General features: G+C 36.8%; 5 protein-coding genes across 6 annotated transcripts; 3 read left to right on the plus strand and 2 right to left on the minus strand.

Annotated features, from left to right (window-relative positions):
- Window positions 1-31: 31 nt before the first annotated feature.
- LOC113679517 (LHFPL tetraspan subfamily member 2a protein) lies at window positions 32-18,540 on the plus strand. The gene is made up of 3 exons (XM_027196491.2): window positions 32-389; window positions 15,807-16,215; window positions 16,929-18,540. Exons 2-3 carry the CDS (start codon window positions 15,813-15,815, stop codon window positions 17,150-17,152), a joined length of 627 nt encoding a protein of 208 aa, XP_027052292.1. The 5' UTR covers window positions 32-389; window positions 15,807-15,812; the 3' UTR covers window positions 17,153-18,540.
- On the plus strand, window positions 1,591-3,456 carry LOC149036687 (interferon-induced, double-stranded RNA-activated protein kinase-like). The gene has a single exon (XM_089189721.1). The coding sequence runs from the start codon at window positions 1,689-1,691 to the stop codon at window positions 3,033-3,035; it is 1,347 nt and encodes a 448-aa protein (XP_089045847.1). The 5' UTR covers window positions 1,591-1,688; the 3' UTR covers window positions 3,036-3,456.
- LOC149036688 (uncharacterized) lies at window positions 4,886-5,603 on the plus strand. Its single transcript, XM_089189724.1, has 2 exons — window positions 4,886-4,985; window positions 5,059-5,603. Exons 1-2 carry the CDS (start codon window positions 4,961-4,963, stop codon window positions 5,526-5,528), a joined length of 495 nt encoding a protein of 164 aa, XP_089045850.1. The 5' UTR covers window positions 4,886-4,960; the 3' UTR covers window positions 5,529-5,603.
- On the minus strand, window positions 6,189-8,894 carry LOC149036689 (sentrin-specific protease 7-like). Of its 2 annotated transcripts, XM_089189722.1 has the most exons (9): window positions 8,827-8,894; window positions 8,510-8,629; window positions 8,088-8,204; window positions 7,748-7,837; window positions 7,546-7,623; window positions 7,228-7,329; window positions 7,057-7,144; window positions 6,557-6,631; window positions 6,189-6,468 (listed from the first exon to the last, which is right to left on the minus strand). In XM_089189722.1, exons 1-9 carry the CDS (start codon window positions 8,862-8,864, stop codon window positions 6,352-6,354), a joined length of 825 nt encoding a protein of 274 aa, XP_089045848.1. In that variant the 5' UTR covers window positions 8,865-8,894; the 3' UTR covers window positions 6,189-6,351. The 2 variants fall into 2 exon arrangements, with proteins under 2 accessions (XP_089045848.1, XP_089045849.1); XM_089189723.1 differs by lacking the exon at window positions 8,088-8,204 and having other exon boundaries at window positions 8,827-8,850.
- Window positions 11,000-15,275, minus strand: LOC149036690 (uncharacterized; the record flags this gene model as incomplete). The annotated part of the gene is made up of 8 exons (XM_089188609.1): window positions 11,000-11,300; window positions 11,399-11,673; window positions 12,147-12,220; window positions 12,382-12,497; window positions 12,711-12,814; window positions 13,176-13,284; window positions 13,433-13,667; window positions 14,313-15,275. Coding segments are annotated over 8 exons (2,037 nt in total), but the record flags the coding sequence as incomplete, so codon positions are not given.
- Window positions 18,541-18,689: the final 149 nt, after the last annotated feature.

Raw genomic sequence — 18,689 nt, forward strand, 5'->3', positions numbered from 1 at the left:
TGACGTTTGATGACGCATCATTGGAGCATAAAAGAATATGCGAGAGGTCTGGGAGAGGCGGTAAGGAATAACAAGAAAGAAGTGGCAGGCAGGGAGATGACTTCCTTTGTAGCGGAACAAAGGGCTGGTGGCGGGAACCCCTTTGATCAAAAATTAGCGCTACTCAGAGCGGAAATCCGTTCATTTCAGCTCCAATCAATCTAGATTGTTTTTTGATGAAAGTATGTACAGGAGATGAGTGTTTTGTACACGCCTCGAATGAATGAGATTGCTGTGCAAAAATTCTAATTGACAGGATATTAGTGACTGGGGACTGCTGACAACGATTGTTGTCCTCTAAATTTGCAAGTCTTGGCTGTCATCTGCTTTCAAATAGGAGGGTTGTGAAGGTGAGTTAAGACTTTAAGCTTCTTTGTTTATTTTTAGAACTGGCAAGTGTCGCGATTCGAGTATTTTATAGTTAATACCGTGTTGCAAGGGCCATTGTTTAATGTCTTGGTAGTTTACATACACAGTCGCTAAATTAAGATGTTTAGGAAGAGCTCAAGTGCAGATTTCTTGGTACGAAATTGTGGTTGCTTTACTCTTAATTAAATGTGTAACTTTTTGAGAGGCAAATTTAGCTTCAAGTTGTTTTTAAGTTGCGATCTTTCATGCGTGCAATGCGTTTCTCTTATAGTTTTCATGTTCGTTGCGTTTCAATTGGAACCAGACGCTCAAGAGTAATCTACGTAAATAAACAGTGGCTTCCTGCAGATTCTAGCGCTAAACTTCGGTCAATTCGCTTCAATGTTCGCGTGGTAATATTCAAAGTGTTCTTTATGTGTTCTTGATTGTTTGTTACATCAAAGACTTATGATATTAATCGAGCGTCTCCGAGCGTGTCTACATGATATTTAAGAAGGGAACACTTCATTATCACCTCTGGTGACTAAATTAATGGTATCTCTTGAGAAATCTCTTGGATTTTTACCACATATTGCCCTGTGACCACATTTTGAAACGTGGTGAAACAATTTTTCAACGCGCTACGCATGTCATGTATTTTTGGAAGTTACAAATTAGCGAATGAACGAAGTTTCGGTGAAAAAAATATTCACTAGAGCATCTTTTGAATGGTGTTTATTGCGATTAATATAGTTCAATTTGTTTTCACTCGAAGGTCTTTGCCTCTAAATGCTTTTCACGCTTTGTCAGTTTGCTTTTTATGGAAGAGGATATGTCATAATTGTTCCCTTGCTTTGTCTGTTTTTCGCATTCTTTTTTTCTTTCAATCTGCGTTGTTCGCACAAGGTCCATCAAAGTTGTGAACATGATCAATTGATCATAACTTCACCTGTCGTGAATAAACTTTCGGAGACAATCGATCTTGTTTACCTTTGCTTCCCAAAGGATCACCAGAACCTTTTGTGCGACCATGAGGGGACGCAAATCGTCTGTACTGTAAGTATCCCGGAGAGTCCCATACATTTTCTTAGACTTTTAGTCTAAGAAAATGTATGGGACTTTTTGAACGCTCCAGGCAGCTTTCCTGTAAGGTGTCATAATCCTGTTGCTGCTGACATCGATGTGACAGATAATTGCTTTTGCACTGTTTTCTTTTCCGGCTTATACCTATCATCAAGTTTCAATAGGACGGCTATCATTTTTCACAAGAATAATGAAGTTTTTGTAAATTGTGAGATCGGATGCAAGAGCACGTGTTTAACTATTTCCCTCTTCTTGCTTGGGAATGCATTAGTAAAATGCCGGCGGACCTTGAAGCCTCCAATAAGCTGGAAATACCAAATAAACGGGAAGTGAAATCGCGAAAAAATACTCCCGAGGAGAAACGAAAACAAAATAGAGAATGGAGAAAGCGAAAGCGAAAGCGACAGCAGAAGAATGCGAGTAATCTGGCTCTGCTCGCTAATACTGAAGTTCTGCTGAGAATCAATGATGGACCAAATGTGGCTGAGACGAGCTTGGTAGATAAGAAATCGTTTTCTCCAAATCTGGATACAGAACAGGTAGGCAACGAAAGCGGACTTATCGTGCTTGAGGCTAATTCTAAAGAAGAAATGGTAAGTAATGCGAAGAGACCACGATTAACAACCCTCTTGGATGTACATTGTTCAAGATCTGCAACAATGCTTCGGATGGCGCTTGGAGACGACGCAAGACGCAAGCCAACTCAACATTCAAGGTCATTTTTGGCACAGACAACGTTTCAACGCATTGTTAGTCAGAAAAATATCCATTTTAAGAGTATGTCAGATAAAGAATTCAAATGCAACTTTAAAGAATTGATTCCGGAACATTTGGAGTATCTAACCCAACATTCCGTTGGTAGTGGAAGTTTTGGCCAATGCTTCAAAGCAAGTTACCGCGGGATCGCCGTTATTGTGAAGCAAATGACACACAATGACAACGCCGGAGAACAGGACAGGGCAAAGAAAAACCTTCTTCATGAAGCAGGGGTTATAACTGCATTGGGGGATCATGCCAACCTCCCAATGTTGTTTGGAGTAGTTACAAAGAGCTTGCCCCTATGCCTTGTTCTACAGTTCCATGGCATCAACCAAGAAAGCACTACTCTTCATCAGGCAGCAAGCAAAAACCTGCTTAATTCAACAGATTGTATTTCACTGTTTATAGAGATAGCTTCCACCTTGAGCTATGTTCATTCAAAAGGCTACCTTCATAATGACGTAAAAGCTAACAATGTAGTATTGGAAAGAAAGTCCGACTCTGCGAAATACGACCCGATTCTTATTGATTTCGGTAAAAGCACCAAGCTGGGGTTGCCATCCTCAAAACGAAGTTCGTCCTGCTCTTCAAGAAAGATCTATTTAGCCCCAGAAGTCCAAAAAGAAAGACGTTACAGCATTTCTAGTGACATTTACTCTTTAGGAAGAATGCTGAAGGCTGTGTCGTGTTTAATAGGTTTTTATGAGAAGGTGCGGGTGCTTGTGAAAAAAGCCACTGACCAAAACCCGGGTGATAGGCCTACTGTTGCAGAATTTTTGCAACAAATCTCTACAATTATACCATAGGTATTTCGCTAGTTCTTTTTCCCATGCCATGTGTTCGGAACAACATATTCATGATAAGTGATGCGGAAACGCTCGAATTTTTTCGACAGAAAGCCACCACAGAAACTGTAACAAAATAAACTGAAATCCTTGGTTTCTTTCTTTCTAAATTTAAATTAATGTTCTATTTAGCATTTAAGAGGCAGTAGAATGGCAAGTGAATGTTTCTTTTAATAAACAAAGCAGTTGAGTAAGTCGAGTTGTTTGCTGGACTGTTTTCACTGTGGTGTTTCCACGATACATTGAAATTCGCGTTTCGTTGGTTAACAAAATCATAATTTTAAATATACTTTACAGTAAGAATTATATTTTTGACCGACAACCAATAGCATTCTTTTTTTTATGAAACGATAATAAAGGTTCTTCTCTTATGGCTTCAAAACGGCCTGTCTCTTTTGAAGTGAGTTGTTCGTTTGTCTCGATCCCCTAACCGATGAACCTTCTCAGTTTTCGATCCTGCAAACTTTATCAGAGCATGATGATTCAGCGAAAGGAACATTTCCAACCTGGGTTTCATCAAAAGACGAAGAAGGACATTCTACTTGCAGTTGTGGTTTCCTTACGGTAACCTCCTCTTGACTTTCGTTTTGATCAGCTCTCGTTGTTTCCTCACGGTCACTGATTTCAGTTTTCCGCTTAACTGCAACAGTCTTCTGGAATTTTCTGTTGAACTTCTTCCTTTGTTTTCGTACCTTTGTTCTTCTGCGCTTTTCTTCAATTGAATGTTTTCTGAACCTCGGCATCATGCAAAATTACTTGCTTGCTCCAGCCCTGAGAGATCGTTCTTCGCTTGAGAAGGTTTAATCCGTAATCACTGACACGCGTAATTATCGCACGTTTGTATGCAAAGACTTCCTTTTGTCTTTTGAAGTAGAATTAGCATAGCCTAAACCACTGATGCGTTCAACTTTTGAAAAGCCTCTTCTCGAATCCCTTTTTGTATTTGTTCACAAAGTGTAACATATAAAGTCTGTAGTACTTTGCATTCTTTCGAAACTCAGTTGATTATCTTGAAAATTGAAGTTGCTGGCTCACATACATTCGGATGAAGTGATACTTCTCCCACATCTAACGCTGTATTATTTCCTTTGTTTTACTGAGGACGTTACTAATTTTCTTTGTTTCAATTATAACATTAAAGTGAGACTTATTCTTCAGTTTCAGTCATTGGCCAAGTGCGCAATTTCGACTAAAACTCAAGACAGTAAGTAACTGCCGTTTGCAATTTGAAGTTCTCGACATCACGCAAAATTACTTGGTCGCTCCAAAGAAAAATCCTTCAGTTCGCTTAAGGCTCTAATCCGTGACTGACACGCGTAATTATCACACATTTGTATCCAAAGAGTTTCTTTTGTCTTTTCAAAAAGAATTGCATAGCCTCAACTGATGCATTGAAGTTTTGAAAAAAAAAGCCTCTTCTCGAATCTCTCTCTTTTTTTACAAAGTGCAATATTTTAAGTCTGTAGCAGTTTGCATTCTTTTGTAACTCACAAACATTAATCAAGCGATACTTCCGGCCCATATCTAACAGTTTCAGGACGTTCTTAATTTTCTTTGTTTCAATTATAACATGAAAGTGAGACTTTGAGACATTTTCTTCAGTTTCCGTTATTGGCCAAGTGCACAATTTCGACTCAAACTCACGAGAGTTAGTCATGCCGTTTGCAGTTTTCTGTCGCTTTTGTGGGAAAAAATTCAAAACAGGTGTTTCTCTAAGAAAACACTACGAACTGAAGCATCATGAAGACAGCCTTTTTGAGACAACAAACATATTTGTGGATGAATTTGGCAATCGCTGCGACGAGCCAAAAGCAACTGTGCTTGGAAACGACGCAGAACTTCAAGAATATCTGAAATGGCTATCCGCTTTGGTGGAGAGAATAAACATGTCATTGGTACCTGATCATCCAGGTGAATGCTATGGTTTAAATATTTCTCTGTTTTGGAAGCTGTTGTTAACACGGTTCGGTTCATTTCTTGATAGGAAAGTGGTGTCATATCGACTGTTTTCAAGTACCCGAGCGGTATTTTCGTCACATTTTGCATCGGTTGGAAAGTCCGAGGCTTGATAGTGTTCGCGATGTTTCACACCGCCGCCAGCCTATTTTTAAAAGAACGGCAAGACGATTGTCGTACAAAATATTTGAGGAGCAAACGTTCAAAAGGATTCTAGAAGAGCAGGACTCTTTGCTGTTTAAGTCCCATGCATTGTTCAGTAACCAGGACGAAGTTCCTGATATTTCAAATATGGAAGCTGAGGCGGCTCTTGAATTTGCCAAAGCAAGGGCAAAAAAACCAGTACCACGACCAACGAGTCGATCGTCAATGGAAATTAGCACGGGGGAGGGCCGTTCCACTCGAGAAGTTGAGTTAATTTGGTGGCCAAGCTTATACTCGAGATCGCTTTATGGGAAACTGACTCTGCGTTTCTATGTCAAAAAAACTTCAATTTAGAAGTTCAACAATTTCATTTTTTGTTCCTGTTAACGCTTAAACTTTTACACTTTAAAGAACTATAAATACATCATTTACAATGAGGTCCACAAGAAACTACTTATAATTAATTATGTTGAGTATTTCCGGATGAATAAGATAGGACTTAATAAAAGTGGTTTCACTTTTGTGATCTTTCGTGTAAATCGACCCCAACTATTCAGTAAAAAGAAACACAAAGAATGATTTCATTTTTTTTTCTTTTTCTTTATTTCTTTTTGGAATCTCAACTCAAATGGCATTAAAACAATGACGGAGGGACATACATACAATCAAGCATTTAGCTTATGTAGCTGGCCGGATGTAATACGCACGTGGAATTCATACGATCGGCGAACCCTAAACATTTTTCTCGCGGCTTCAATGGAAAAACTTTAGCGCACGTTTATTCCGATACCTGCGCAGACTATCATGCCCCAACAGCATCTGCTTTCAAAACAAAACCCACGATATGTCGATAATCAGGTTACGTAGAATGAGAATTATAATTTGAAAGTCAAGCCTCGTTGTTAAGCGCAACTTTTGGGTGTAATATTGAGACAAAAACCATAGCAGCAGAAAACGTTTTGTCAGACTTGGGCCAGGGATATGTTACGAAGGGGTTATCACCCTTACCGTTACCAACTCATTGTTCACATGGGAACCTTACGACAAATAAAGCCTTTTGTTCAATGCGTTCACCACCGTTTTTTTATGAATGGAAAATAATAGATTTCAACTAATCATTCTTTACATGCGTCATGGCAACTGAACATAAGATGACGATAACAGTAGTTGTAAAGTCTCAAATTCTAGCTCCCATAGCCAAAAGGATGTCTGTGACTCTCTCTCTCAAATGAAATGCTGAAGCTTGGTTATACCACTGGAGAATTTTGTCTGAAAGAAGCTCGCCTACTGGAAACTAAAAGAGAGAAAACAAACAGAGAATCATTGTCTTGCTCAGCTGAGATGGAAATTATGTTTTAAAATGTTTATAACCTTATCCTAACCTTTCGCCTTGAGAATTCTTCGAAGAACAGCATAACAAATACTCCGCAATCATACCCGTTTTCTTGCTGAGGTACCTAAGGGTTCAAGAATGCCGTTATTTATCCATTTGTCTTTTTAAATATTACTATCATAACTACAGTGGTCTCTAAATGTTTCTCACCTCTGGAGTTACAGTCTGACAATGGTTATTGGGTTGCTTTAACTGATTTGAGTAGACATGAATTATTCTTTATAGAATTACCAATAAGTTTATATTTAATGCACCAGATATCTATAGTTGGATTTTATTCTGCTAATTCACAGTAAATGACAAAAAGACAAGCTGTATAACCAAACATTCACCACCATCGTAATACTATCCAATTTTTTCAGTACTTCAGTCAGCCTCAGTACAAGATAGTGTTTCCTATCTACATTTAGATACTTTAGCATTAATTTTGCCCTGAAAAATGCAACTTGAAATGACAACCCTTAAGAAGAAGACTAGAGATTTTAATACCTTGGGATAGAGGACAGGCATAGTCTTGGAAGTAAAGTGTGGACTTGGACATTCATTCATTTTAGCCGTCCACTCACATTCTATAAAACTAAAAACAAACAAATGATACAGTTGCTGTACTGCAGGAGGTGTCTGGTGTTTAAAAAAAAATGAAAATAGTATAGTGCATACCTTCTGATAATGTTTGCTTCTTGTTCTCGTGAGGAGGGAGAACAAGTGAAGTTCTTTCTATCTGAGCCATAAACAATGGAGTCAATCATCAGAATTGGAACTCTAAAAAGAAGATTCCACTGCAATATTAATTTTCTCTTCAGTTGGTGTCTTTTCCCAACAAGAATTAGTCAAAATCCTCAACTTCACCATTCAACAAAGTTATTGCTACAACACGAAGCCCTCAATGCATTTTAGATCAAACATCATTAGATGACTTGAGCATACTTTTTTCTATTTTTAGAAAGGCTTAAAGACAATGTTTCTGCTAAAGCTTACACAGCACAGCCATCATCCTTTCTTCTTCTGCTTGTGAGTGTTGGTAGATTATATATCACAGATAGGAACCAATGCCCACTAAAAATAAAACAAACAGTGACACTGTTTATATTATGACAATGGTGTTTGCAGAGAAAAATAGCATAGAGAGAGATAGATATAAAATAAGCAACAATAATAATTATCATGAACTTTTAAATACCTTCTACATACTGGAATGAAAATAAACTTCTTTTTGAAAATGTCCACTCTCCTTGTAAACTTAGATGCTTCGACATATCTTTCATCAGGACTGACAGATGCATAGAGAGGCAAATAATTATTAAAGACCATCAGCACGTACGAGAAACATGTATAATAATTATAAAAAATAATATTGTCTTTATTAATGTACTTCAAAGAAAACCAACCATATTGGGTACATGTATATCATTAGGATGGTTCAGCTTACCAACAATTACTACAAGAGCTATTTTTTGCAGGACAAGAGATGACACTGCTTTAAGTGTTTAAATCTAAGTACAAAGAAAACAATTAATTACCTAGGCAAGACAAAGATTTCTCCAATCTGAACTCTTGTTGACAGCTTAGTGTAAAAAAAGGAGCTAAACACATGAATGCTGTCATGCAAATCCTGGTCCAATGATTGGGATATGTACCTATTAAAAGCAGAAAGATGATTAAATTTGGAAAGCAATTTTTCACTGCCATTAATCAATTGATTAGCACAACAATCTCAAATGGTGGATTTTAAAGAGGATGAAGTATGAGCTCTTTGCATCAGCAACCCCTTTAACATAGGGCAAAATTTTAGCCAAAAAATTGAAGGAAAAGAATAATAATTAATTATTTGTGATGTTTTACATTTACCTGAGGACACATTAAAAAGAAAAAAAAACAGCTACATTTGCAGGTTCTCACTAAATCAAGTACAGTGATATTCTTACATTGATATATTACTTACATAAGAAAAAAGTCAACAATGGAATCATTGACTTCCATCCCATTCTTCAATGTGGCAAGGTCCATCTGTAAGACCTGGATTTTTGCTACTGCTGGTGGTGGTGGAAACACAGCTATTACCCTGGAATCATGAAAACAAATGAAAATTAAATAATATTTATAAATAGCATAATCTCAAACAAAAGCAAGAAAACTTTAAAACTGAAAATAAGGAAGTTAATACCCCATGATAAAAGTACATTAGACCATGAAAACAACAGCGTATTGACCATTGTTGGTGTAACTTGATTTCGAAACAGACCATTTTTAAAAAGATACCTGTCTTGATCAGTCGAAGTATTGGGATGTGCCAACATCCATACGAAATTGTACACAGGATATAAGGGTGTCAAACCAACCTGTTACAGCACAATAATTCTTATATAAACACAAGCAACTAAAAGAAGAATCTCTAGGTTATACTGCACTTTTGGGTGTGCCACCTTAAAGTCCAGCCTACTAAATAAGATCATTGAAAGAGTGTAAAAATACAAAAATGCTGGGTTATACTGCACTTTTGGGTGTGCCACCTTAAAGTACAGCCTACTGAATAAGATCATTGAAAGAGTGTAAAAATACAAAAATTCTGGGTTATACTGCACTTTTGGGTGTGCCACCTTAAAGTACAGCCTATTAAATAAGATCATTGAAGGAGTGTAAAAATACAAAAATGCTGGGTTATACTGCACTTTTGTGTGACAGAGTCACTTAGGCTTATTTCCTACTTAAAACATGTTTGTTCTGTTTATTCTATTTTATGGAATTTTAGCGATTTGTTAGTAATGTGTTAATTTTGTTAGTAATGTGTTAATTGTATTATTCCTTTAATTGCCGATTTCCCCTATGTAATTCCTGTTTAATTAATCGCTCCTAGCCCAAATTTGGTTTTAAGTTATTTTTACCTTTTCCTGTATTTGACTATAAGTTACAACTGTTTGCTCGGTGAGTTCAGTTGATTTGTTGCCTTCCTGAGAGCGTCTTTAAAGCGGATTTTAAGCTATACTAGCTTTTGGTATGTTTCAGTATTTTATGTTTGTTTATGGTTGTTTGAGCCCTAAGCTTAGCATATAGTTGTTTCCATTTGTATTTTTGTAGTGATTTTCAGGTTAGAATCTGCTTAGTTTAGCCACGTACTCTTTCTATCTTATACTGTATCTTATTTGTTTACGCTGACCTTTGTCGCACAGCATGTAAGTTCTCTGCTATATGAACTACAATTCTTTTCGTTTTAGCAGCTGTAATATTTTGCTTACCTGCTTCCAATTCATTGTTGCTATGATTCCTGTGTTTTCATTACACTAGTAATTTCATTTTCTCCTTTCACTGTTTATTACTGTATTAGCTCAAGTTGTAATATTTAGCCTAGCTTGTAGTCTCTGTTGAATTCATGTCTGGTTTAGCAATCACTATTTTCGGTAGTTTCTGTCACACAATTTCCTGTTTACAAGTACTTTGTTTGTTTCCTTTCTTTACTGAATTATTTCTGTCTGTAGGATATCTTTTACTGTTAAGTACTTTTTCCTAAGTCATTTTAATCCTGCTACATCATTTGGCTCATTAGAACTTTGTTTTCTTATTTATTGTTTAGTGTCACTCGTTCCCGTTTTTTATTGTACCGTTGCATTCATTTGCTGTGTAATAAACTTGTAAATCTTCCCTCGGATCTTTTGTTCTTACGTCGACCGTTTTGGCCGTCTTACATTTGGGTGTGCCACCTTAAAGTACAGCCTATTAAATAAGATCATTGAAGGAGTGTGAAAATACAAAAATGCTGGGTTATACTGCACTTTTGGGTGTGCCACCTTAAAGTACAGCCTACTGAATAAGATCATTGAAGGAGTGTAAAAATACAAAAATGCTGGGCTATACTGCACTTTTGGGTGTGCCACCTTAAAGTACAGCCTACTGAATAAGATCATTGAAAGAGTGTAAAAATACAAAAATGCTGGGTTAAACTGCACTTTTGGGTGTGCCACCTTAAAGTACAGCTAACTAAATAAGATCATTGAAAGAGTGTAAAAATACAAAAATGCTGGGTTATACTGCACTTTTGGGTGTGCCACCTTAAAGTACAGCCTACTAAATAAGATCATTGAAAGAGTGTAAAAATACAAAAATGCTGGGTTATACTGCACTTTTGGGTGTGCCACCTTAAAGTACAGCCTACTGAATAAGATCATTGAAAGAGTGTAAAAATACAAAAATTCTGGGTTATACTGCACTTTTGGGTGTGCCACCTTTAAGTACAGCCTACTGAATAAGATCATTGAAAGAGTGTAAAAATACAAAAATGCTGGGTTATACTGCACTTTTGGGTGTGCCACCTTAAAGTACAGCCTACTAAATAAGATCTTTGAAAGACCTTTGGCAAGAAAGAAACTCTAAGTTCATGGATCTCCTAGGAAAGGTAACTACTGCATAGTGTGAAATTGAAAATGAAGCAAGTACTTACAAATGGTGCCCATTTTGATAGCGCTCTCCGATGAAACATCTGGGCGCTGCACAACATAAACCACACCTCTAGACTTAACGAACAATAAACTTGAACTGTTGAACCACAAGTGAAGGTACTTGCCAATGCCACATCTGCTATCAAAGACTTACATCAATACGGGACTGACAAAATGTAACACGGTTAAGAATGAAATTCTTGGCAGTGTTTACATCCATGTAGGAGAGCTTTAACTTGTCCAGTGGAAGGGAGAGTCCCACAATCTCCTCAAGGTTTTGAAGAATTTCAAATTCTGTTGGACCTGAAATGTGTTTATCACAATGAGAAAAATAATAGATACCCACAAAGCAAATCAATTTTAAAATACACACAAAGCCAGTAATTCAACCACTCACGCACCTGACATAGAGCTCACGTGAATATTCTGTTTTGAAATGGCAGACTCCTGACCACTCTTCTTCTTAACAGAAATTCTATCACCATGAAAAGACTCTGGGCCAAAGCACTTCAGGGCTTGATTGGCTTCTGGAAGTGAACCAATCTTGTAGGCAATCAGACCAATGGACGCAAGCAACTGCTCTGTATTGCGCATCTCCATATGGAGAGCACACAACTGAATGCTAGTAAGCTCTTCATCAAGGAGAAAAAGGAGATCATCCCGAATTCCAGTTGATCTGCAAATACATGAATAACAATGATGCATTTACAATGTATTTATAAATAAAAAATCATAGCCTCATGAAGACCATGGCAATAAATAAATGGGAATAACTCAATGAAACTTAAAACTCAAGAAACAATGTTAAATAAAAATGACAATGATGACTTTATTTAAGTCTCAAGGGTATTTAGCCAAGCACAAGTGCTCTTGACTAATAATTAAACAAAAAGAGACAACCCAAAATCAATGAAGTCAAATGTTGGTTTTCCATTAAAGGGGAAAACTAGAGTGCCTGGATAAAAACCTCTCAGAGGAGATTAGAGAGCCAACAAATCATACTGTGCTTTGTCTAGGAACAGATCCAGATTGGTGGAAGGTGGCTGCTCTCACCAATGCATCAACTCTGATACCCAAAAGGCCACAAGCACTTCCTAAGTAAGCCTGTTCATTAAGTAATGATCATGAAAGGCTAAACTAAAAATATACCTGCCTATGTTACACTTGCTTCGTAGGCATTCCAGGCAGGTTTCATCTGGGGCTACATCATGACATTTGCAACCCTAATGGGGATTGGAATTATCTCAAATTAAATTAATATTATCTTACAAAATTTTGTGGTTGCATTGTTAGTGAAGACTGCAGCTTGTGTATTGCAACTGATGAACTTCAACAACTAAAAAAATGCTTATACATCCACATGTACACCAACACAAATACTAACCCTGATTGCATTGCATATAAAGCAAAATTCCACATTTACCCCTCGACCACCAAGTTGAAAATCAAGATCCCCTTTCTTTACCAAAAGAAGGATCAGTGTTTTGTAGTCCAATGAAACTAAGATATGACAAAAAACAACAATAATAAAGAATTATGATGACATACATGTAGAAAAATAACTTATTGTTTAAAATATTGGTCAGCTTCACTGATAATGGAAAAAAAACCCTCAAGTTTCAAAAAAAGAAAGTCAGCATCCCCCCTCCCTTAAAAGATCAGGGTTGTTCTTGCAAACAACCTTTATGCGATAAACTGGCAGAAACATCTTACCATCAAATTCTACATTGAACTTGATGCCATCAACAAAAATTCCTTGGTTCTTGATAATTCTCTTTTGCTCATTCACATCCTTTAGAAGTACCTTCAGGCTTTCCCTATCAAAATAACATTAGGCATAAAGACAATCAATGAAACTTATTATTTATTGAGCTTGTGTTGGAGTAAGGTTCTTATATTGCAAAAGGGTTTGTAGTTTTTTTTTTCTTTCTGTCTAATTATGTGTGGGTATTTTTTGGTTGTATGTGTGGGTGTTACATTTGTCAGATCTTGGAGCCACTGGAAAGCCAACATTACAACAATGAAAACTGTCATATATAGTCTACAAAACTACAGGCTTTCAGTACGGAGAGCTTAAATGGAAAAGTGTCTATACTGTGGGTGGTAAACAGTTCATAACCATGCCAAGCAAAGGAGAAAAAGTATTTTGGTAACATAGAATAGAAATTGATGATGAACCTGTTTTCTTTACAATTGGCAATGGCCAGTGGGTAAACAGACTTTGCACTCTGTATGCTGTATACAGGATTAAGACGGGCAACCAGACCTACCAAAACCTGATTTCTACCTGATCATAAAAAAATAATAATAGAAACAGTTATTATTTCATTCACATTCATGGGACCAAAATTATACACAGCTACACATTTACTCTGAGATAAGGTATTGTTCTATAATTTATAACAGCATACTTAAACCTGACAGTCTGTATTTACCACAAAAGGGTCTTCCATCTATCTTGATCAGAAGTTTGAGAGTTGGTGAGCACATCTTATGCAGCCTTTGCTCACGAACAATCAGCTCCAAAACAGGATACAAATCCACCTGATAACCTTGTAAAGGAGTTGGCACCTTTTTCACATCCATGTATTCTTTACAAACTCCAAAGATCACTTTTTTGGAAGCCTTTATTTGATTAAGATTTAACAATATTGGTGTGTCAGAGGATTTCTAAAATGGATACCAAAGAAAGAAAGCAAAACAAAAATTAAAAACAACAAAATTAACATGGAAAACACATTGATAACCGAGGGTTAAAAAATCAGCCATTATCATTGTAATAATAAATAATAATAAGACTTTCACTTCTTGAATCACTTTCAAGCATTTAATTTGTTACTATAGCACTGCTTCCAAGTTGGGATAAATCTGAGTGCGGACATGTCCTTTACAAAAGAAGGAGCCCTTCTGAGAGATCAACACTATGCAATGCTGCCTCTCCACCCTTGAAATTAATGATTGACGCCATCCTAAAGTTGTGCTAAGCTGGCAACAATTTCTCAGTCTCAAAAACTCTTCAGGGAAGTTTACGGTGTCAATGGTCTTTCTACATCTTAGAGGCAGAGAAGCCAAAATTCTAAAACTTTTAAAGCCTTTTTACCACCGATCCTACTGTATCTTAAAAACGGAAATTTTCATGAGCGACTAAACTTCAAGCAAATAATGACAATTTGTCAAAAAAACGGCTTTTTGAAAAGAGCGAATGTGACTGTTAGGAACTTCCCTTTAGGCTGGTTATTGATTTGTGATAGCGGTCGCCATAAAGTAGGCAAAACATTTAGCCTTGTAACATTGATTGCTAAGAATAAACCTTACCCCTGTCCTTCCAAGTTTGGTGATATTGATTACGGCTTGCCAAGTATTACCAGATATCCTTGCCTTGGTCTTGAAATATAGTAACACCCAATCTGGAACTCGGAGGCTTTCCACGTATAAAGAAAACGTTTCATCGCCAACAAGCTCTTCCACTGTCCTTTTAACTCCTTTCTTCAGGGCCACATCCTCCACAATCTCATTTACGATAGCTTTCGCCTCAGGATCATCAAAGGCACACATGCTGGAAAGCACCGTTGACAAATTCTCCCGGCTCCTTTCACAGATGCCTTGTACATCTTGGAGAACGCGGCTCCCCCTTTTTTTAATAAGGAAAGTCTTTTCTGGGGTCTCCAAATCATTTCTTTCACAAATCTCCTTAAGATTTGGGGAACTAAGACTGCCACTGCTTGGAGGAGTCAAATGAACCGGGACAGGCGTTTCTTTCGTCTTAGGAGTGTTGAATTGAGGAGGCATTGAAAGGCGCCGAGCTGCACGTGGTCGCTCGCAATTCACGTCGTCGTCGTCTCCTTTAAGGGAACTAAAATCCAAGCCATTCAGAAATTCTTTCACCTTATAAATCGCGGCGGATCCTCGTTCTTCAGAACTTGTTTTCTTCCTCAGAATAGCCGATACAAGCCCAAAAGACGAGCAAACAACTTCGAATGCACTTGAACTTTTCTTGTTGACGAAAGGGCGCCCATCAAGAAGCCAAAGTTTACCGCTTTCAACTCTGCAGAAATCTTCAGGAAAAGTTTTCACGATCGGCGATCGCTTTAAATATTGTAAGGGAGTTATTCCACAAATTTCAGTTGTGAGCACGTACCAGTAACTCTGATCGCTTAATCCCTCACTGACCACGCGAGAGAAGGTCGAAAAACCTTTCCTCGGCGCCATTTTGAGGGGAATATCTGGAAAATCTTCATGCACATCGGAAACTACATGCACTGAAAAGCAATCTGGGAAAAAATATCAAACATTGTCCAGATCCAACCGGAAGAGGCGCTAACGATACTAACCATGCAAACGCTGACATAAATATCTCATATTTAATGGGATTAAATCACCTACGGAGCTTGATATGTACTTACAGTGCAGACGATTTGCGTCCCCTCATGCTTGCTTCTAAATTTACATAATGTGGCGGTAATGTTTATTGTGGATCCTGTTGACCATATGTTCCTCGTAGATCGAGTAATTCGTATAGTACAAGGATTTACGTCCTACGAAATATGTGTAATGTAGGCAGAGAAATTTAGTATAATCTATCAAAACATTGTCGTCTCCTAAGGAGACAAACTGATCATTCCCTTGAGAGCCGATTTAATATCGCAGTTAGCGTCATGATTACGTGAACATAAAACATGAAAACACCATGCGAACATCCCGGAAACTTGAGCTTCCTGTTGATTATTAGTTTCGTAATTGGTAATTCATAGTATCAGATGGCTAATATATAGTTCTAATATGTTTGTTTTTGTTTTTTTTTGCTTAAAGGCAGAAATGTCAGCAATTTCAGTGTTATGGACAGTTTTGTCTCTAGTTCTACTGTTCACTTGTACCTTGGCATTATTTTCTCCGTTTTGGCATGAACACCTTCCTGATCCTTTGTCAACAAACAACAGTGAGTCCTTTACAGCATTTGGTCTTCTACGATTCTGCTTCCAGGAGCAATTTGTGACTTTACAAGAGATAGATGCTTGGAGATCCTCAAAATATTGCTCTTTTTATGAGAATATTTTCTCTGGAATCCCTTCTATTTACTGGAAGGGTGCTGCTAGTACCTATGCACTTGCACTTGTTCTGTTGTTGGGTGCACTTTTCCTTGCACATGTAGCATGCTGCCAAAGATTTATTTGTGGAAAGTCTGTCTTTGCCATTGCTGGAGTTATGCAGAGCATTGCAGGTAATTACAACATGTGGATGAAATAGTTCCATATATTTTTTTATGGGAAAATGAACTACAGGAATCATTATGCTCAGTCTTGATTTTTCAGTTTTCTTTTTTGGTGTTTCAGTTTCAGAAATTGCGACTGTTTTTTCTGGTTATGGATATTGGGTGGGAAGGCTAAAACTAGGAGAATTTACTCTCACTCAAATTGCAGGCTAGACAGGTCAACTAATACTGACAGATTAAAATGGCATTGTTAATCAGAGCTGTTGTTTATGAGCCAGAATTAGATCAGTCAGGTCATAAGCTGAAAGCAAAATTTTACACAGTTCAAGCCAAACGAGAGCCCTACACTTTTGTAACCCACAGAAGTCTATAAGCAGATCCAGATCTAAGGAGGCAAATGTTTTGACTTTGTCATACTATTAATCACTAAGGAAGCTTTCTAAGCATGAAAGCTAGTTTTAATGTTGTTAGAACTGTATTTGAACCATCAAATGCTCATCATCAGGTTGGAAATGCACTCTGGTAAAAATAACTTCTCAAATTCAAAGCAGACTTTGCTTGATAGAGGTTAAAGTTTTCATGTTTAAATCAGAAACTTAAGAAAAGGTTGGTGGGCACAGAATTTTTTTTAAAATTTATGACCCATGGTTCACCAAGATCTATGGGTGTTTAATATATATAATAAAGAAATATAATAAATACTGTACTTTTGTGTTTTGCAGTGGCTCTTTTGGTAGTCAGTCTGCTGGTGTACCCATTTGGTTTCAAATCCACTTATGTTCAGCAGCACTGTGGTAGCTCAAGTGGGTTTTTTACATCTGGGGCTTGTGACATTGCCTGGGGTTATGTACTAGCTATTGTAAGCACAGCATTGCTTTTTTTCTGTCCAATGATTGCCTACCATCTCTCAGTGGCAAGACCAAGGTCAAAGGCAACCGTGGTATAAACAGTTTCACAATGGTCTTCTTTCATATTGACAAAGAACTTCAGTAGAAAAAAAGACAAGATCAATTAATTGCAAGCCCACTAGTAAATTACTAAAATGGCTGATAGTTTTTTTTTCTTCCCAATATTGAATGTCAAAAGGTCATAGTACCAGTAGTTGGTTCAGATCAGATTTTAATCAAATTAGACTCATTTATATAATTATACAATATATAGTACGCTTTGAAATAATTAAAACATAGTAAATAATGTTCATACATGGCTGGCTCCATGAGTGGGTGAGATGAAGGAATCCTGTGTCCTAATTGGCCACCAGAGCCAATCAGGATTATGTAGTCTGATTCTTAGAATAGAGAAAAAAACTCGGCATATTTTACAATAACTAAGCCTCTTTTGTTTGTTTTCACTATTTTTTGTGTTATTATGGTCCTTGACTCCGTCCAGGTCCCTGATGAAGCTTTGAAAGAACTTAGCCAATATTAGTTCGAGTATGGATTGGTATTCATTTAAAGCAGTAAAGCAGTATTTTCAGCATGTACCATAGAGATTATAAACAAAGAGCATCTTTGGCAACAAATGGTTAAATGAATACATGACTAATTTTAGCAGACCATAAGATGCTATGCCTCAGTTAGAACCTAAGTTATTTGCCTCTTCTATTTCTTTTTTTTTTTTTAATTAAATAAGGTTTTATATACTTTTTTATTCTACTGAGAATCCTTGAATGGTCCTAGATTTTCTCTTTGCTATGAAACTCTTAGCCAGGTGAACAAAGTTTTATCTAATTGTATCTTGTCCACCCAGAGTAACTGTGTTAAATTTGAAAAAAAATGATTGTATCCAAGTGAATTTTCCCATGGAGTTGGTAGATCTGTTATATATCTTACAGAGGAGTGTATAAAATTTTACATTTATAAAAACAAATCAAGGATTTAAGATTTGCTCAAGTGATGATGAAAATGGAATATTTAGCTGTTGTGAACACAGGCAAGAAGTACTAGATTTTTTTCAGTTATTCAACGAGTTGCCTTGGAAAACAAATACTATATTTCCCTTTATATGTGACATATGCAAGGAAAAAATGAAATTTTATGGTTGCAGAACATTATTCAACAGAGTCTCTGTGCACCTGCTTGAAAAATTTTGAAAACAAAACTTTAGTTAATGATATGAGTTCTATCATATATTGAGTGACTATGGCAAGTCATATACTGGTAACTTATGTACTGGAGACAGAGCAAAATTTTTTGCACATGATAATGAGTAAAATATACCCTATTCAACACATTAAAATACATTTTTGCACATTTAATTTTGCACATCAAGAGTATTAATTAGAATGGTATAATTATTAGAAATCTAATAAATAAAAAATACATTTCTACTGGCTTTTGTGGTTCACCTCAGTGTCAGTGAAAGAGATAGATGTTTAAAAATATAATGATGAAGAGGGCTGAGACAAGATGAAGTACAAAATATTTCCTTGAAATTTCACTTTTGCCCAAATTCTCTCGAAGATGTAAATACAAGGTGAAATT

The sequence above is a fragment of the Pocillopora damicornis genome, chromosome 12 (assembly GCF_964200805.1).
Source record: "Pocillopora damicornis chromosome 12, jaPocDami1.2, whole genome shotgun sequence".
NCBI lineage: Eukaryota > Metazoa > Cnidaria > Anthozoa > Scleractinia > Pocilloporidae > Pocillopora > Pocillopora damicornis.

Excerpts from the sequence above, each read along its gene's own strand:
- LOC113679517 (XM_027196491.2), top strand. The coding sequence starts at position 15,813 with ATGTCAGCAATTTCAGTGTTATGGACAGTTTTGTCTCTAGTTCTACTG. Across the intron at positions 16,216-16,928 it reads AGTTATGCAGAGCATTGCAG|TGGCTCTTTTGGTAGTCAGT; the intron begins GTAATTACAACA and ends TGTGTTTTGCAG.
- LOC149036689 (XM_089189722.1), bottom strand. The coding sequence starts at position 8,864 with ATGTTGGCACATCCCAATACTTCGACTGATCAAGACAG. Across the intron at positions 8,630-8,826 it reads ACTTCGACTGATCAAGACAG|GGTAATAGCTGTGTTTCCAC; the intron begins GTATCTTTTTAA and ends TCATGATTCCAG. Across the intron at positions 6,469-6,556 it reads AAGAATTCTCAAGGCGAAAG|TTTCCAGTAGGCGAGCTTCT; the intron begins GTTAGGATAAGG and ends TCTCTCTTTTAG.
- LOC149036688 (XM_089189724.1), top strand. The coding sequence starts at position 4,961 with ATGTCATTGGTACCTGATCATCCAG. Across the intron at positions 4,986-5,058 it reads ATTGGTACCTGATCATCCAG|GAAAGTGGTGTCATATCGAC; the intron begins GTGAATGCTATG and ends ATTTCTTGATAG.
- LOC149036687 (XM_089189721.1), top strand. The coding sequence starts at position 1,689 with ATGCAAGAGCACGTGTTTAACTATTTCCCTCTTCTTGCTTGGGAATGC.